General features: G+C 41.8%; 1 protein-coding gene across 2 annotated transcripts in view; it reads left to right on the forward strand.

Moving 5' to 3' along the window:
- LOC115090341 (ATP-binding cassette sub-family A member 9-like) overlaps positions 1-14,899 on the forward strand; it is a 306,577-nt gene extending 291,678 nt beyond the window's left edge. For both annotated transcript variants that reach the window (XM_029599290.1, XM_029599291.1), the window contains 5 exons: positions 3,036-3,155; positions 9,731-9,871; positions 10,521-10,600; positions 11,797-11,852; positions 13,623-14,899. In XM_029599290.1, coding sequence (XP_029455150.1) covers positions 3,036-3,155; positions 9,731-9,871; positions 10,521-10,600; positions 11,797-11,852; positions 13,623-13,721 — 496 coding nt within the window. In that variant the 3' untranslated portion in view covers positions 13,722-14,899. The remainder of the gene's footprint in view (positions 1-3,035; positions 3,156-9,730; positions 9,872-10,520; positions 10,601-11,796; positions 11,853-13,622) is intronic.
- The last annotated feature ends 3,316 nt before the right edge of the window (positions 14,900-18,215 follow it).

Below are 18,215 nucleotides of genomic sequence, written 5' to 3' on the forward strand. Positions count from 1 at the left end.
GTTCTAGCTGTATGTCATCTTTGGTTTTCTTGCTTTATGTGAGTAAATGATTAAGTTTCTTTTTCTAACTGTGAATCAAGGGCCTTGTCATCACAATGCATCAACACATGTGGAATTCTAAAAGAACTCCTCTAGATTTCTGGTGTATGTTTGTTTGCTCTTTAGCCTACTTTGTTTGTTACATGTTTAGCCTTAAGCAGCACATGTTTAGCTAAACAGCATAGTCTCAAACCTTATGATGGCTGTCTGCATAACTAATAAAGGAATTCAAGTTCGAATTCCTGAAATGTACGACAATATCCCTCTTCAGCCATCTCTTCTCCAAGCTAAATGGCCCTAACCTCTTTAGCCTTTCCCCATAGGGGAGCTATTCCATCAGCTTTATTATTTTGGTCGCTCTTCTCTGTACTTTTTCCAGTGCATCTGTATCTTTTTTGCAATGTGGTGACCAGAATGGAACTCAGTACTTAAAATGCGGTCTCACCATGCAGTGATACAGAGGCATTATGACATTCTCTGTTTTGTTCACCATTCCCTTCCTAATAATTCCTAAAATTCTGTTTGCTTTATTGATGTCACAGCACACTGAGCTGACAATTTCAATGTATTCTCCACTGTGATGCCTAGATCTTGTGCTGGGTAGTAACTCCTAACATAAAAACTACAGCATGGGCTATTGTTCGCTATATGTATCACCTTGCACTTGTCCATATTAAATGTCATCTGCCATTTGGATACCCAATCTTCCAGTCTCACAAGTTCCTCCTGAAATATTTTACTATCTGTTTGTAATTTAACTATTCTAAATAATTTTGAGTCATCTGCAAATTTGATCACCTCACTCATCATTCCCCTTTCCTGATCATGTGTAAATATATTAAAAAGAACTGATTCAAGTATAAATCCCTGAGGCACTCTACTGTTACCTCTCTCCACAGAGAAAACTGACCATTTAATCCTACTCTCTGTTTCTTATCTTTTACCAATTTGTAATCACAAAAGTCCATTGCCTCCTAGCCCACAATTTTTTAATTTTCTTAGAAGCCTCTCATGGAGGACTTTGCCATACACCTTCTGAAAATTCAAATACACTATATCTACTGGCACATCTTTATCCACATGTTTATTGACCCCTTCAAAAGACTTCCCTTGGGTAAATTCAGGCTGGCTTTGTCCCATTAAAACCATGTCTATCTATATGTTCTGTGATTTTGTTCTTTATAATAGTTTCCACAATTTTTCCTAGCACTGAAGTCAGGCTCACTGGTCTATAGTTTCTCAGATCATCCCTGAAGCCTTTTTTAAATATCAGGGTTACCTTGACCTCCTTCCAGTCTTCAGGTGCAATGGACAATTTTAATGATAGGTTACAAATTACTAGTAATAGATCTGAAATTTCACTTTTTAGTTATTTGAGAACCCTGGGGTGTAACCATCTAGTCCAGGCAAGTTGCTACTCAATCTTCATCTTCTACTACATCTTCCAAGTTCCCTGTGATTTGGTTCAATTCATCTGAATCATCACATTGAAAACCCTCTCTGAACCAGGTATCTACTACTATTACTATTCCCCAACATCGTCATGTGTAAACACCGAAGCAAAGTATTTGGTGTTTATAACTCACTGACTTTGAATACTAATTAATTTGTACAGAAAAAAGCTATTACGTAAAATGTAGACATTTTTATGTAGCATTTTCCCATCATAAGACCTGGCCCCTCCAGATTCGCTCTCACCCTCCCTCAGGCTCAATGACCCTCTCCAGCTTTCCCCTCTTTATGACTTGAACCCCTTCCTCCTTCTTCCTCTCTCTTAGTCTTAGTCTTTGATCAATCCCCCAGTCACTATCTCCATTCCCCCCCAAGATTGACCACTCTCTCATCCCTTCTTCTCATCATCTTTCTCTCTTGGCCCTACCAGACTTAACTCCTCATGCCATTCTCTCTCTATTCCCCTAACCTCCAGGAAGACCATCAGCCCACTCTTTCTGCCCTTCCTCCCAATTCTATCTCTCCCTCCACCCTCACCAGCATTTTCTGTCCCCAGCCCCAGGCTTAACCCACACTCCCTATCTCTAGCTCTCTGCCCCTACAAGGCTTGACCTCCTCTTCAGCTCTCCCTCTTTCTCTCTGCTCCCCCCCCCCCAGTTGATGCCCCTCATCCCAGTAAGAGCCTCCCCTTAGCAAGAACCACAAATTTCTCTCTGTCTGTCCCCACTCAGGCTTGCTCCTTGACAGACTCCTTGTTCAAGGCTCTCCCTCCCCCATTTCTCTCCCCTCACTCCAGCAAGACTCTCTAGTTTTCTCTCTCTCTCTCTCTCTCTGCACCCTGCTGTCTCCCCACTTTAGCAAGAATCCCTGTCTTTCTTTCTTCCACCCCTCTTTAGCTAGACCCTCAACTTTCCTACCTTCCCCCCAAGCTTGCTGTTTACCTCACTTGTTCTAGCTTCACCAGACCCCTACTTCCCTCTTCTTTACTTGGGCCACGTAGTTCAAGGCTGACACTGCAGGCTCATCTCTTCTAGCCTGTGTGGGTCAACCCCAACTCTCCCAACTCTAATTAGGTCCATGTAGGCCAGCCCGCTGCTGCTTCTTTCTCACTTCCAGCTGACACCGATGCAATTCTTTTCTCTCTTCCGGTCCATGTGGGCCTCCACTGCCATTGTTGCTGCTTCCTGGTTCCTTTGCCTAACTCTATATAGTGAAGGCAGAATTCTACACGAGAGGGAAATTCTGTGCAAATTATGCACAACTGCACAATGCAGAATTTTCCCAGGAGCATGTTAGAAAAAAATTGTCATCCAAGGCATTCCCTTCTGCCTGTCCTAAGTTGCCTTTTTCCATTAGCTGGGACTGGGGATGCAACAAAAGTAGCACTCACAGGCCCTGAGGAAGCGAGTCCCAGTGATTGTGAAACAGCAACACCTAGTTGCTTTTTTCTTCCTGTTAATGTTTCTATGTTTGAGGAAAGAAGGTGCTTGAAAGGGTAACAAGGGGAAGTTACTACTTCACCTTGAATGGTTTCTTGGTTACAGGAGAGCAATTCGGGCTGCATTTAAGAACAAGGAGAGAGGAGCCATTCTGACCACCCATTACATGGAAGAGGCTGAGGCAGTGTGCGACCGGGTGGCCATCATGGTATCTGGGAAGTTCCGGTAAGCTGCAGCACATCATTGTCACATTTTTGTCCTCCTCTGGTAAAAGGTCATCAGGAGAAATGACCAACACACAGGAGCACAGCAAGAATTAGTGTCTGAAATAGGTTTCATGAAAATGATAAAAGATAAAACAAGTTTGCTTACTGTAAACAGTGTTTCCATAGATAGCAGGGTGAATTAACCATTACATGTGGGTGACGTCATCTAGTGACATTGAACAGATTCATCCCTCCCAGCTAGTAAAGCTTTGAGTTCTAATGAGCATTTGCGGGAGTTCCCACATGGGCATTGCCTTGTGAGCCTTCTCAGTCTATATTGGAACCATTTCTTGCTATGTAGTCAATTCTCCAGGGAGGCAGATGAGCATTCCATAGCCAATTTATCCTGCTATCAATGGAAAACACTATTTACAGTAAGCAAACTTGCTTTTTCCATTGATAAGCAGATTGAATTAGCCATTACATACGGGGAGTCCCAAGCTGAGGGTTGCAGCGAAGCGTTTACTGAATAAGCAAACCAGACACCACCGTAGACAGTAGATTATTGTTAGTCTTTAAGAGATTGTCAAGACAATAACAGAATGTAAAGGTGTGAACTGATGACCAGATTGCGGCTTTGTAGATGCCCTCAAGAGGCACTTCTCAAAAATGATGAGCTTTCACAGTATCTGTAACATACAATGCTAAGGTATAACACCCTTCTAGCTGATATAACTGCTACAAGAAGCAATACTTTTCCATGTCAAGAACTTAAGCGAAACTGACTCCAATGGATGGAAAGGAGGCTTCATCGGTTGAGAAAGGACATCATTCAAGTCCTGGGACAGCTGGTTTTTGCACCAGGGGCTTGACATGCCATAGGCCTTTCAAGAATCTAGATATTAGCAGATGACTGGAAATCAGTTTACTATATACCAGAGTATGGTATGCCACTATGGTGCTGAGTTGTAATAGCACTGAAGATGTGGTGAGATCTGAATCAGAAAGACAGAGTAAGTACATCAGCAAATGCTTAAGTTCACAAGAGAATGGATCCAAAGTGTTCTGATGGCACCACTTGGAATATCTCCTCCACTTGAAGGCATAATTTCTTCTAGTTGAAGGCTTTCTAGATGAGACTAATATGTTCATTTCTGTAGGCAATCCGAGATCTGCAATTAGGGGTCTATTTTAAAACCCATGTGTCCATGTGCACATGGTTCCTGGCACACGCACATGGACGCAGCTATTTTATAACACGTGCACATCGGCACGTGCATGTGCGGGTGGATGGCCTCCTCCTCACATGGGGGGGGGGGGATTTTAAAAGGTCACGTGAGGTGACGGGAGTAGGGCTTTCCCAGTTCCCTCCCAGTCCGCTCCAATTAAGGAGAGGACTGGGAGGGAACTTCCCTATACCCCTACCTAACCTTTCTACCCTTTCCCCTCTCCTCTCCTCCCTGATCCCTAATCCTTTCCTAGCTACTTACTTTTTTTTTTGTTCGATTACTTTCTGCTCCTCGGGAGCAGAAGTAATCTCCGCACGCCAGCCGGCTCCCGGCACACACTTACCTGGGACAGTGTCAAATAGTACTGTCCCAGCTCGCCCCCCCCCCCCCACCCAGACCACATCCCCCCGCCCACCCCTTTTGAAAGGCCTGGCACTTTGTCGCGTAATGTGGTTTACGCGTGTGGCTGGGCCCTTCCAAAAATGTGTGCAGCTCACGCAAGGCCTGGCCCCGCATGTAACCCCCCATTTTTATGTGCACAGCTTCTAAAAATTAGCCCATTACTGAGCATACAACCTCCAAGCCATTAGGTTGAGGGCCTGGGAGAGTGGGATGATAAAGAGACTCTTTGTCCTGTGATAACAACGAAGGGTCTGCCCGCAGATGTATGGGAGGACAGCTGGAAAATTGTATGAGATATGCACACCAAATCTGTCTGGACTACGCTGAACCTATGAGGATCAGATAAGTGCAATCCTGTAGAAGTTTCTTTACTGTTCTGACAATCAGGGATATTGGCAGAAAAGTATATATGAGGATTGTTCCCCAGTTGAGCAAGAAATTATCCTGAGCGAGTCTGAGATTTCTGGACAGAATAGAGCACAGTTGTTTTAATTTTTATGTTCTGCTCCAATGCAAATAGGTCCACTGTCTGCAGACCCCACAATTTAAACAGTGTGTCAGCTACTGATTCCTGCAAACAACACTCATGAGGAGGAAAAATTCTGCTGAGGCAAAATGCCACGATCTTGGTGTTCTGGGTTCAGACTGTGCACACTGGCATTCTGCCCAGGGGCTCTGACCTGGTGGGCTAATCTCACTGAGGTCTACACTGTGGGCACATAGGGCTACCTTGAGAGCTTACTCAATACACACATACACACACAATTACTGGGATTATACCTTTGTGCTTGAACCCAAGCACTTGTAATATCTAACAGCAGCCATATTAAGGCTGTGCTCTGTTTATTCTTATTTTGGGCATTGTGGCATTGATATACTCAGAAATCGTATTTTCTACATCATCAAAAGAATTTAAGTCTGCCGCAACATTAGGACCCCATGAGTTCTTCCCACATGCTGCTGCAATCTCCAAAAGTTACTTTTCCTTCGTTTCTGCTTTTAATTCTTCCTTACTGTTCTTTTGACTCTTAACAAATGACACCTTCTGGGACCACATGATGCTAAAGTTAAATGCACTCAATAGGTTTTCTTATGCTCTATCCTGTGTTTTGCAGATTACAAGAAAGATTTTTAACACAAACTATATGGTCCCAAAATAAACAAATCTTTCCTTCACACTAAAAGATCAAGAAATATACAAGTGCATAAATTAAAGCCTCATATAAATCTTACACCTGGAATCCAGCATCCTCATTGCCAATTTTGTTCTGGGTTCAGATCGTACACATTGGCATTCTGCCCAGGGGCTCTGACCTGGGGGGCTAATCTCACTGAGGTCTACACTGGGGGCTACTTGAGATGCTTATCGCCTGCATGCACATAGGACTACCTCAGGGGCTTACCCAATACACACACACACAATTACTGGGATTACACCTGGTGGCTGGAACCCAGGAGCTTATTCCCCAACAAATTGCCATAACAAACTTTGATTCAGTACATCACGGTCCCAGGTATTTAGGAAATTAAGTTTATTTGAGCAATTGGAGGATAGAACAAATAAAATCAGATCATACAGAAGAAGTAATGGTAGATAATAACAATTGCTACATATATATATAAAAAGCTTACATGTTTCCAAAGGATCAGCCTGTGCTATCACATCCGGAAATGTGCTCTTCCTCTCTCTCTAGCTATTATTTCTCCTTATATACTAAATGCTTGGGGAAAGCAGTGATGTTCCCTCCCTCTGAGTTCTTATCAGTTTCAGGCACAGGTGTATTGTCATCAGTCTCTCAGGCTTTAGTTTAAGTTAATTGCTTGCTTTCCCATTATAGACCTACTAGAATAACTAAAATAAACAGGCTCTTGTCTGCTTGTGTAAGCATTTCACAGTGCAAAACAGTAAATATGAGTTCACTCAGAGGTTGGCCTGTAGTCTTCAAACTAGGAAAAGAAAGAGAAAAAAGACTTTGCAAATTTGTTTTTTTTCCTCAGTGCTCAGCAGAGCCATACCCTTTCTTCAGCTGCTAAGGAAGTACAACAAACTGTTCCACTTCACAGTCTTCCCTAGACACTGTTTTTTTCCTCTGTGCCTTGCTTAGAAAGATTGCACTCCTGCCACCATATGTGGCACTTGAGCAGTCAGTGGCATGGTTATAGCTAGAGGAAAGCACACAGTGATCTTAAAGAAACCCAAGTGGCAGCTGACAATAAAACAAACTCCTTGAGCGCAGACAGTTTCTAAGCTTTAAGTACAAGCAGTTTACCAACCTTACAAATAAGCATTCAGTCAGCACACTGGGACTCTATCAGCCCCCCAGGACCCGTCCACCCTGTCTAGGCCCTCAGGTTTTATGCTCAGGGGTTGGACCTCTTCCTCCTCCTAGGATACCTTGGGGAGCCCAAGCTTAAGGAGGACCGGGCGGGATATCTGAGCCCAGTCCTTTAAGGTAGATTGAGGAAGACATCTATGCACTCCCTCACAGAGGCATTTCTAAAAACCTCCGGAGCTGCCGATAGGCCAAACAGTAATACCTTGTATTGGTAGTGGAAAGAATTCACCTTAAAGTGAAGATAGTACTAATGAGAAGGGTGGACAGTGGAACATGTCTTCAGATACCAAGATAGGTTCCTGCATCTGAGTAGGAGATTTGTTGGAGATGAGTGAAACTAAGGAATATACTGAATCCGGTGTTCCAAAGACCCTCCACCAGTGATCTGGATGGTATAAGTGCTCTTGCTATCAAAGGTGGCAGAGGCAACATGACTCCTTCCACCACTGATCTAGAATGGGCTGCAGACAGCAGTGTTGGTAGAACAACCTTCTGAGCTTGTTCTAGGGTTGATGCATCAATAGCTTTGATGGAGTGGACACTTTGGAAGAACATGTTTTTGATGGCATCAACAGATCTTTAGTGAGTTGTATTAAGGACACTGGTGCACATTTAGGGTACTGCACTGGTACAAGCATTGACTGCTTCGGGATTGCATCATATGTTCTTGTGCTGTGCATCATGCATTACAAGAATTGATACATCATGTCATAGGTGCATGGAAGACTCAAGGTGCATCGATGAAGTATAGCTGCACATCTTGTGAGCTATGGTGAATCAAATTTTGTGTGTGCTGGTGCATTGTGTGAATAAGCCGGTGCCATGTGTGTCAAGGGTATTGGTGCGTTGTTCGTCAAGTGCCTCGGTGCATTGTACATCGAGTGCAATGTGTCGAGTGCATGGGTGCACCATTCATCAAGTGCTTTGGAGGGATGTGCATCAGGCACGTCAATGAGTGCTTCGCTGCTTTGTGCATCAGGTGCACTTTATGCTGACGGTGCTGATGAGGGTCGATTCAGCAGTGCCGTACTTAGAGCACTTTTGCTTTGACAGTTGCAAAAGTGATGTCTCCTCTTTTTCAAAGCAGGATGACTTATATCACTCAACCACATGGCTTCGACCTGAGTCGACTGAGGAATTTTTGAGGAGCTCCCACTTAACTCTTTTCCTGGTGAGGCAGACAATACTGCACTTCACTGCAGAAAGAGGATTTGCTGCAACTCTGAAGAGATTTATACAGCGCCTCAATTCTAATTGCTCTGAAGCATTGGTATAGCAGGGTCATCCATCCACAGGCATAGCAGTTCTTTTGGTCTTGTTCTGGGCCAAGGCACTGATACATAACTTATGGCCATCCGTGAGCAACATTACCTTGTCACAGATAGCTTTTGAACTGCTCACCATAGATTTTTTCCTTCTGGCCCAACATGTAGCGAAGGCAAGGCCTCTGAGGGAAGTTTTTACTTACTTTTTTTTTTTAGTAGTAGCACTGAAAAGTGCTGTTGTGGGTTCTGCAGAAGCAGCAGGGCAACTGTAAAAAAGGGAATAGTAAAGTAGAAAAATTAAATTTCTAAGTTTTAGAAAAAAAAATATAAAGAGAGACTGAGTACATAACCGTGCTTGTGACTGGACAAATAAATGACTGAGGAGGTTCACAAGGCAACTCCCACACATACACAGTAGAGTTCAAAGTTCTACTAGCTTGGAGAGACAAGTTCATTTCGTGCCACTGGATGACATCACCCACATGTAATGGCTAATTCAACCTGCTTTTCAACGGAAAAAAGCAGGAAACATTCTGATTCTGAGCAGCAGTGCTTTTACTGCATTTGGATGTGGGTAATTCACATCACGTATTACTAATAGGGTTGCCAACTGGCTCCAGATTTTCATTACAGGTTGATCCAACCCTGGTTTTACCCCCATTGCATGCTGGGATTTATTCTGATATCACCTATTGCATTCCCTAAGAGAAGCAACACTATAAGATCCTGCATGAAGTTGAATAAAACCAGGACTGGATCAACCTGAAAATCTGGAGCTTGATGCTCTGCGAGTATCGATGAGGATACTCTGAGGGCTGTTTGAACTTTAGAAGCACTCTGCTGATCAGCTCCAAGATGTAATAGCAAAGGACGTTATGCAGCATTTTCTATATTATGGGACTGAAAAACCTGAAGGGTGTAATGGGAGATCATTTTGATAAGAAAGTAATTTTTGGTCTTTAACTTTGACATCTATTTCTGGAATGTATTTATACTTAAGATATCTCACAGAAATTGAGGCTTTGATGAGCTTGCTGATGAGCACATCTGATTGGATGATTTTGTTATTGTGCTCTAAACTATTTAATAAAAGATTAGGTGATTACAGATAAACCATACATGACAACACTGAAAACTCATGGCAGGTAAATTTAAATACTTGAGGGAGGAGGCAGGAGAGGAAATGTCAATCTCCCATTGAAATGCTTTGGAACACAGAACATTTTGAATGAGAAACGTGGATAGTTTTTATGGAGTCCCTCTCTACTACACAGCGATAACATACAAAGGAAACCTTTTAATTTTTACATTGTCAATGATCCTTTTTCTTCTTGGTTCTGAATGCTGCATGTTAATTTTCAGGGCTATTGGGTCCATTCAGCATCTGAAGAAAAAATTTGGTAAAGGATACTTGCTGGAAATGAAAATAAAGGAATCCCAGCCAATGGATCCCATCCATCAAGAAATTCTGCAGATCTTCCCAGGTGCAGCGCGACAGGAACGGTACGGAGCTACAAATCAGAAATACAAAAACTACTAGAGACCCCACTTAGTAACATGATGTGGATATCTATTAAAATTATGTAGTTTGAAAGAAAGAAGAGCAAATTTAGGACATTCTGTTTTGCAAGGGTTAAGTTTTAATAATTCTTATACTGTATATCTCTTATAATCTGAATATGGAGGCCTTAAAATGCCACACTTTATAATATTTTTTGTATTTTTGTAAAAACGTCCAGCCCTCATTTATTGATACACAAGCCAAGTGACTGATGTACTGGTTCACTTTAGCTTCATGTTTATATTCTATTAGAACCACTTCAAAGCAATAAAAGGAAGACTAGCCTAGTGGTTAGATCATGGGACTATGAGTCAAGAAGCCCTCGAGTCTCTACCATAGTCACCAACTCTCTATGTGGCACTGAGCAGGTTACTCTCAGTGCCTCCAGATCCCAGCTGAAAGCTTAGGTGATTGACAATCTTTTTCCAGTGACAACTTGTGAAAAATGTTGGAAGTTTATAATAAGTCTGAACTTTTCCCAAATATGGATATTTTAACCTCATGTTGCATTTGTGGTACTTTGCTATTTCCGTGTCTTGTTGTGAAAGCAAGATAAACAATGTGTGAGAAACAAATCTTATTTTCTCTCAGGTTCCCCTCATTATTGGTTTATAAGATACCAATGGAAAATGTTTCCTCCTTGGCTCCAGCTTTTCGAATGTTACAGGAAGGTAAGAATGAAAGCTGTTTAGTAAAATCAGGGCTCATGTTCCCCCAGTGTACACCAGATATGTATCGGCGGTACAGAACATGGTAATATTTATTCAAGGCAACAAACATGCCAACATAAATTATATTATTAGTATTTGTACTAATTCTCTTGCATAGGTTATTTGCAAATTACATTTAATCATTCTTAGCCTCAGTGGAATAATGTAGCTAGCTAGCTTATTATAGTAGATTTCCTCATAGTGAATACTTCTTGTTATTCCACTTATTTTAATGAAAAAAGACACCTTGTTATAGTAAAGGTCTCTGGGTACAGTGAAAAACTCAATGGACTTCACCAGTTATTTTAGTGGACACGTTTCTCTGTCATATAGTCTAACTACAAAATTGATGCTTGTAATATTATATATATATATATATGCTTTATATACATATATAATTCATTGCAAAATAATACTAAGGTATATTCACTATTTCTTACAGAAAATATCTTCTCTCCCTATAAAAAAGCTCTGATTAAGGAGGATATTATTCTCTTGATGTACTGCAGGTCCTGCAACATATTAGTTAATATTCAGGTCATTGTGCCTTCTACATATGCAAATTTCCAACATCCTATTTTGTTTCATAGTTGGCTGTGAGAGAAACATTATTGTAGAAATTATATTACCAGTGTATATTTACACTGGTAAATTAATTGTCAAGATTATATTTTATATGTATACTTCAAAATCTATTATGCACATAATGGCTGAAGGGCTATGGTGCATTTAATCACATCTATTTAATAGTACTCAATAACAGAGCTGATGAACTGACTGATCTTAATGGACGAATAAGTTAAACATTTGCCTGTTTCTATTGCCATATGCTCATTTAGGAGCCTTATTGATCATAAGTTTAGATATGTAATGGGATTGGTCCTGTAGATCGGTGGCACCACAAATAAGACCTAGATTTCGATGTCATGTCCCTAAGAATGAACAGGTTTCTAATGCATCACAACAGTGGGTTACCAGGAAGGGTTACCAGCCATGCACTACATGGAAAACACCTTCTGGAAGGAGGAGACATAAAAAAGCAAGAACTCCCTCTCTTCTTTCCGCCAATCACAGGGTTTGGGTACGAGGAGAAAAAAAAAAAAGTGCAAGGAAGGACTGGGAGCCAGCCTTGTAATCTTATGTTCATTTCTACACAGCCAAACGCAGATTTCACATAGAAGAGTACAGCTTTTCCCAGTCCACGCTGCAACAGGTACAGTATGCTGCTTGAAAAGTGTACCCAAGTACAGATGTGTTCATCGGGAAGACCCAGTGCAGTTATACATAGTGGGGTAGATTTTTTTAAAAAGCGCGTTCGCGTACTTTTGTTTGCGCACCAGGCGCAAACAAAAGTACGCTGGATTTTAGAAGATACGCGCGTAGCCGCGCGTATCTTCTAAAATCCTGGATCGGCGCGCGCAAGGCTGCCGATTTTGGGCAGCCGGCGCGCGCCAAGCCGCGCAGCCTGTCACCGTTCCCTCCAAGGCCGCTCCGAAATCGGAGCGGCCTCGGAGGGAACTCTCTTTCACCCTCCCCTCACCTTCCCCTCCCTTCCTCTACCTAACCCACCCCCCCGGCCCTATCTAAACCCCCCCCTTACCTTTGTCCATAGATTTACGCCTGCGAGAAGCAGACGTAAATCTACGCGCGCCAGCGGACTGCTGGCGCGCCGTGCTCCGACCCGGGGGCTGGTCCGAAGGCCTGGACCACGCCCCCGGGCCAGCGCCACACCCCCAGTCCCGCCCCCGAAACGCCACACCCCGCCCCCGTAACGCCACGTCATCAGGTCCCGCCCCCGACACGCCCCTTCCAAAAACCCCGGGACCTACGCGCGTCCCGGGGTTCTGCGCGCGCCGGTGGCCTATGGAAAATAGGCGCGCCGGCACGCAAGGCCCTGCTCGCGTAAATCTGGGCGGATTTACGCGAGCAGGGCTTTTAAAATCCGCCCGAGTATTAGAACATGGACAATGCATTGTCAAAAAGCAGGCAACATTGCCCTTGTACAACATTATAGGCATTATTGAGAAGCTAGGAAGGGAGGAGTAGGAAGAGGGATGGAATCAGAAAGAGAGGGAGAAAGTGATCACAGAAAAGGTGGTGAATGCATGGAAGTGTCTCCCAGTGGAGGTGGTGGGGGCAAGAAAGCCTGGAATGGGCAAAGCGGGCTGTTGGATGCTTGGCATGAGGGTAAAACCTGAGGCTAGGCATGTTCTTCAGTATTGCATCAGGGAATAGGCAGATTAGCTGGGCCTTGCAGTCCTTATTTGCTGTCGTATTCTGGGTTTCCATATTTATGTGCTCACATCACCCTGACAACTTTGCATGGGATTTACCATATGAGAAGTCATGGAATTGATTTTGGCAATACACCTGTAGATATGAGTGACTGCACTGAGCCTCAGAGAGAAAATTTGCTGTTTCATGTCTGTAGGAAAGAAATGAAAGACAAAATAAGTGGCACTACTTGAAACAGGGCTTTCAGTATCAGTACCAGTTAGATGAAAACTGCTGCTCAAGGGGAAACTCCCTTTCTGGGGCTTTCATAAAATGAATTGGTCATCAGTCCAATAATGTCAGTAGAGAGCTTCAGTCACGCATAAGTCAGAAATTTCGTGCAATTAGTTTTCCAATTATGTTTCCTCTTCAGCTGGAATGTTATGTAGCTTATCCCAGGGGTACAAGAATTAAATCTGTGTTTAAGATTGCAATCTTTTCGATGTTTGACACATGCACCAAAGACAATCTTCTCGAATATCTCAGTGGCTCCTGCTCTTTTTGAAACTTTGGGTTGATTGACTTTGGTTGATAAATCTACTCAGAATTTTAGAAACATATACCGGTACGTAGTGCAGAGTTGAATTCATATTTCAGCTTCCCCATGATATACTGAATTCCACAGATGTTTATTTCCTCCCACTCCATAGCACACTGATATGAGAGTGGCGCTCAGCATATAATGAACTCCATGCCTTTTCTATGCCAGGTCTTCCTAGAGCTCACAAAAGAACAGGAGAGAGAAGATTTTGACATGGCCCTAGATACAACGTTTGACTGGAAACAGCTTCAGCAAGAAGACACATAAACTGCAGAAGTCCTACATTTATAGTTGAGCCTTGAAATAGTATTAAACATAAGCACCTATTATCATCATATGACTAATTGTGTAACTTGGATATTAAGAGTGTCATTTTTCAAATGCATTTTCAGAGGTAAAACAGTGCTTCACTCACAGAAATGGCTTGTTATAAAATTGCCTGCCTGATATGCGGGTAAACTTAAGCACATATGTCCTGTATGCATGTATGTTTACCTAGATTGAGGTGAGGCATTCCGGGGAGCAGAGTATGGGTAGAGTTTGGACTTGCATGCATACTTTTGGATTTTCTTGTAAATTTCTTCCACACAAATTAGCATATCTAATTTTAGTGCAGACTTTCTTACTCCCTAAAAGAGTTATGCCAAACCAAGTTTTTTTTTTATTTAGTAAAATGTTTAACTATGTTTGTTTTGACCATAAGTTTACTCCTCTGTATTATGCACATTGCCAGAATTTCAGATATGTCTGTGCAGCCTGCCTCACTGTGACATGACAGGAATACAAAATGGCTTTCTTTTCATGCCACACATCATTTCATTGCAACAAAACTGAGCAGAAAAAAACAACTGAGCAAAGTATCACCAACAACAGAGAGGTTTGGTTGTGTGCACTTTGAACAAACACTTGAAACCGGTTATAAATGAAGTCTTGCTTATAGCCCTGCTTATCCAAATTTTCTTCTTTATTAAGCAAGCACCTGAATCAGACCTGCCTTGAGAAGCCGCATCACCCACAGAGAGGGCAATTTTGCACTGTAAAGGGATTGTTTAGGTATCCATCCTGGAACAGGGCTAAAAAAAACAAAACAAAAAAAGCTCAAGAGGTCATCCAGAGCATCTCCTGCCAAGAGAAAAGATAAATTGCATCTAAATTATTCCAGATAGATATGTTAATAATCTGTTAGTAGAATATACCTAGATAATTTTTTCAGTGTTTATCTACTCCTTCATAAGGCCCTTTCTAATGTCTTACCTATATCTCCCCTCCTACAATTAGATTATTTCTTGTCCTGTCCCTAGAAATGTTTGAGATGGGCCCATTTAATGTTTCACACTTTCCATAGTAATCCACGTCTAAAAGAAAGTTTGCTGTGTCCAGCATGTATTTTTTTCTGCTTTGTCTATGTTTATCAGGATATATTAAATGCTTTTTAATACTTGAAATGTTGTACTTTAATTTCAAGGAATGGTTACAAAAACATGAAATTCTGGCTAGAAAAAAAATAGAGGTCATGGCAGATTTGGAGAACAAAATGGAATCAAGAGGAAGAGTTAGAGGCAGAGAAATGCAGAATCCTGGCGTTACTTAGAGTAGGTTTGAAGAAGTGAGTGGCCATGCACACCCAATTCCCATACAGGAAGAAATGTAGTATTTAGTAATAACAGTGGTCAGGAAAGGGAAGAGCGAGTTGGGCACCAACCACACACAAAAATCCCTAAAACCAAAGGAAAAAACACCTGTGACTTGTTCTAGTTTTCCAGCATTGAGATATAATCAGTGGATCAAAAGAACCAGTCTGTGAATATTTATCTAAAAAACATCTTTACATAAAACATTAAACCTAGATTTGAAATTTTAAAATTAACAATAATTTCTTTTGGAAAATAGAAGGCTTTGGTTATAATTTAAATCAAATATATTAAAAGATACAGTCTTATGAAAGAAAATATTTTGTGTCAAATAATTCTTTATCAACATCTTATTTTTGTATATCTAGTACCAATGTATATACTGATGGTTTAAGCATTTACAATGTGTGCATGTAATTCACATGCATTTGGTTGCCTTCTCAACATGTTAGCTGTGGTGAGAATAGAATGGAGTTCCATTTCATTACCTAATGGAGGTCTTCAAGTAAATTTCAGAGGCATAGTTGTGCAGCAAGTTGGTCAGGTTTTCAGGATAGCCATAAAGAATATGCATGCAGGAGGCAGTGCATGCAAATACATCTCATGCATCTTCAGTATGGATATCTTGAAAACCCAACCTGCTTGTGGTATTCAAGGACTGGAGTTGCCTACCCTTGATCTAGGTGGTAAAAAAGGGATTTGTGCGAATTCATATAAGTGGATTTTCAAGTACAGTGGACCCTTGACTTACGAACTCAATTGGTTCCAGAGGCTGGTTGTAACTCAAGTTGGTTGTAAGTCAAGACCATTTTTTCCATAGGAAATAATGGAAATACCCATAATGCGTTCCAAACCTCCCAAAAACACCCCTTACCTGACCATTTCTATAATAAAAAATGGTTGTATAATGTCTGTAATTACCAGAAACACCAATAATTTCCTAGTATACTCACCAAAAAGTTATAAAATGTGCCTAGCCTACCAGAAACAACAATTCAAGTTTAAATTTATTTATTTATTTATTTATTTATTTATTTAAAAGTTGACATCTTTGGTTTGCAGGAAGAGAGGACAAAATGAAAGGTGGTTATTGTTCAGAAGGAGAGTCCCATTCCATAAGAACATCAGGAATCTGGATCTCTGGTGTCCTTTCTTTCCTTGGGGGAGTCTGTAGCCCACTAGGACTTGCTTCTGGCTCACTTGGTCTCAACCTTTTCGCAACTAAAAACTGGTCTAAGGTTGTCTGTTTCTGTCTTTTCTTCAACACTGTTCTGTAGTATGACATAACTTTATCATTAAGCAAGTGAATGCAATGGTTGGCTTTTCATCTGTCTGGGTGGGTCTTCTCTACAAATGTTTGTAGCTCTGTCCATTTTTTCAGGATTTCCTTAATTTCAGAAGAGGAAATTTGCTGCACTGATAGTTGATCCTCCTCTTCCTCTTCAGAAAGCTCCTCGGCTGCCATTCTCTGTTGCTCAACCAGAAGTTGCTGAAGTTCCTTTGTAGACAATTCTTCTGAGTGTTCCTCCACCAGTTCCTCAACATCAGCACTGTCTACCTGCAAGCCTATGGACTTGGCTATAGTGACAATGTCATTAACCACAGGGTCAGTCGCAGGCTCAGGCTCCTCTACAAAGCCTTCAAGTCTCTCTCCTCTATAATTTTAGGCCAGACTTTCTTCCAGGCAGATCTTAATGTCCTTTGAGAGACATTGGCCCAGGATTTCTCTATTAACCCCACACATGAAAGGATGTTGTAATGTTTCTTCCAGAATTATTTAAGGGTTAAATCCATATCTGATACCATCTAGAAGCACTTCTGGAACAGTTCCTTGGTGTATAGCTTCTTAAAGTTAGCTATGACCTGCTGGTCCATAGGCTGCAGTAGAGGAGTTGTATTAGGTAGGAGGAACTCTACTGAGAGCCATGGGAATTCTTCAGCCAACTCGTCTTCCAAGTCTCGTGGATAAGCAGGAGCATTGTCCATGATGAGGAGAGCCTTGAGTGGTAAGCCTTTGTCCTCAAGATATTTCTTTACAGTAGGACAGAAAACCTCCCTGATCCACTCAAGAAAAAGGACTCTTGTCACCCAAGCTTTTCTGTTAGATCTCCACATGACCCCTAACCTACTCTTCATGACATTCTGTTTTCTGAACACTCTAGGGGGTCTCAGAGTGATAAACCAAAAGAGGCTTTATCTTGAGGTCACCGCATTGGCACATAGCAATAAGGTTAGCCTATCCTTCATTGGCTTGTAGCCTGGCATTTTCTTCTCTTCCTAGGTAATGTATGTTCTCTTGGGCATTTTCTTCCAGAAAACTCCAGTTTCATCACAGTTGAAAACTTGCTAACAGAAAAAGCCATTTCTCTGCATTATTGTTTCGAAGTGGGGTATGTAATTTTCAGCAGCCTTTTTATCAGAACTGGCAGCTTCACTATACCTAGCTATGCTATGAACCCAGTTCTCGCTTTAAAATTGTGAAACCACCCCTTACTGGCATGAAATATTTCACCGTGTTCACTTGTTGATGGCTTATCCTTTATGGTATCTGCATTTATAGCTCTAGCTTTTTCACAAATTATACACTCAGATAGGCAATCACCTGCCATCTGCCTTTTGTTTATCCACACTACCTCATCTATTGCTGTTGATCGTGATTTACTAAATTGAGTGACACCTCTAGCCACACTAACTTCCTTGTACAAATCTTTTCTTTGTAAGATTCTTGAAATGGTGGATTTTGACATGCTGTATATGATAGCGAGATCGGTTACATGAATGCCACTCTCAAATTCCTCCACAATTTCCTTCTTCTTTTCGATTGTGATTGCTTTCTTTATCTTGTCTTCCTTTCTTTTTAGGGCCATTTTGAACACTTTATGACAAAAGAAGAAATAAGAAAAAATAAGAAATCTAAAAAGGTGTACAACAAAAAAACCCACCAACCCCAGAAACTCATTCCTCCTCCCCACCACTTCTGACCACATCTCTGGCCCCCACATGCTCATTCCCCCTCCCAGCATACTCATTCCTCCCCTCCTGATACTGTACCTTGCCAGCTGAGCACTGTCCCACTGAGTGCTGTCCCTGTGTATGTATAGCTGAGGCAGCGATGCTATTGCTTGCTGCA

The sequence above is a fragment of the Rhinatrema bivittatum genome, chromosome 4, assembly GCF_901001135.1.
Source record: "Rhinatrema bivittatum chromosome 4, aRhiBiv1.1, whole genome shotgun sequence".
In the NCBI taxonomy this organism is placed as follows: domain Eukaryota; kingdom Metazoa; phylum Chordata; class Amphibia; order Gymnophiona; family Rhinatrematidae; genus Rhinatrema; species Rhinatrema bivittatum.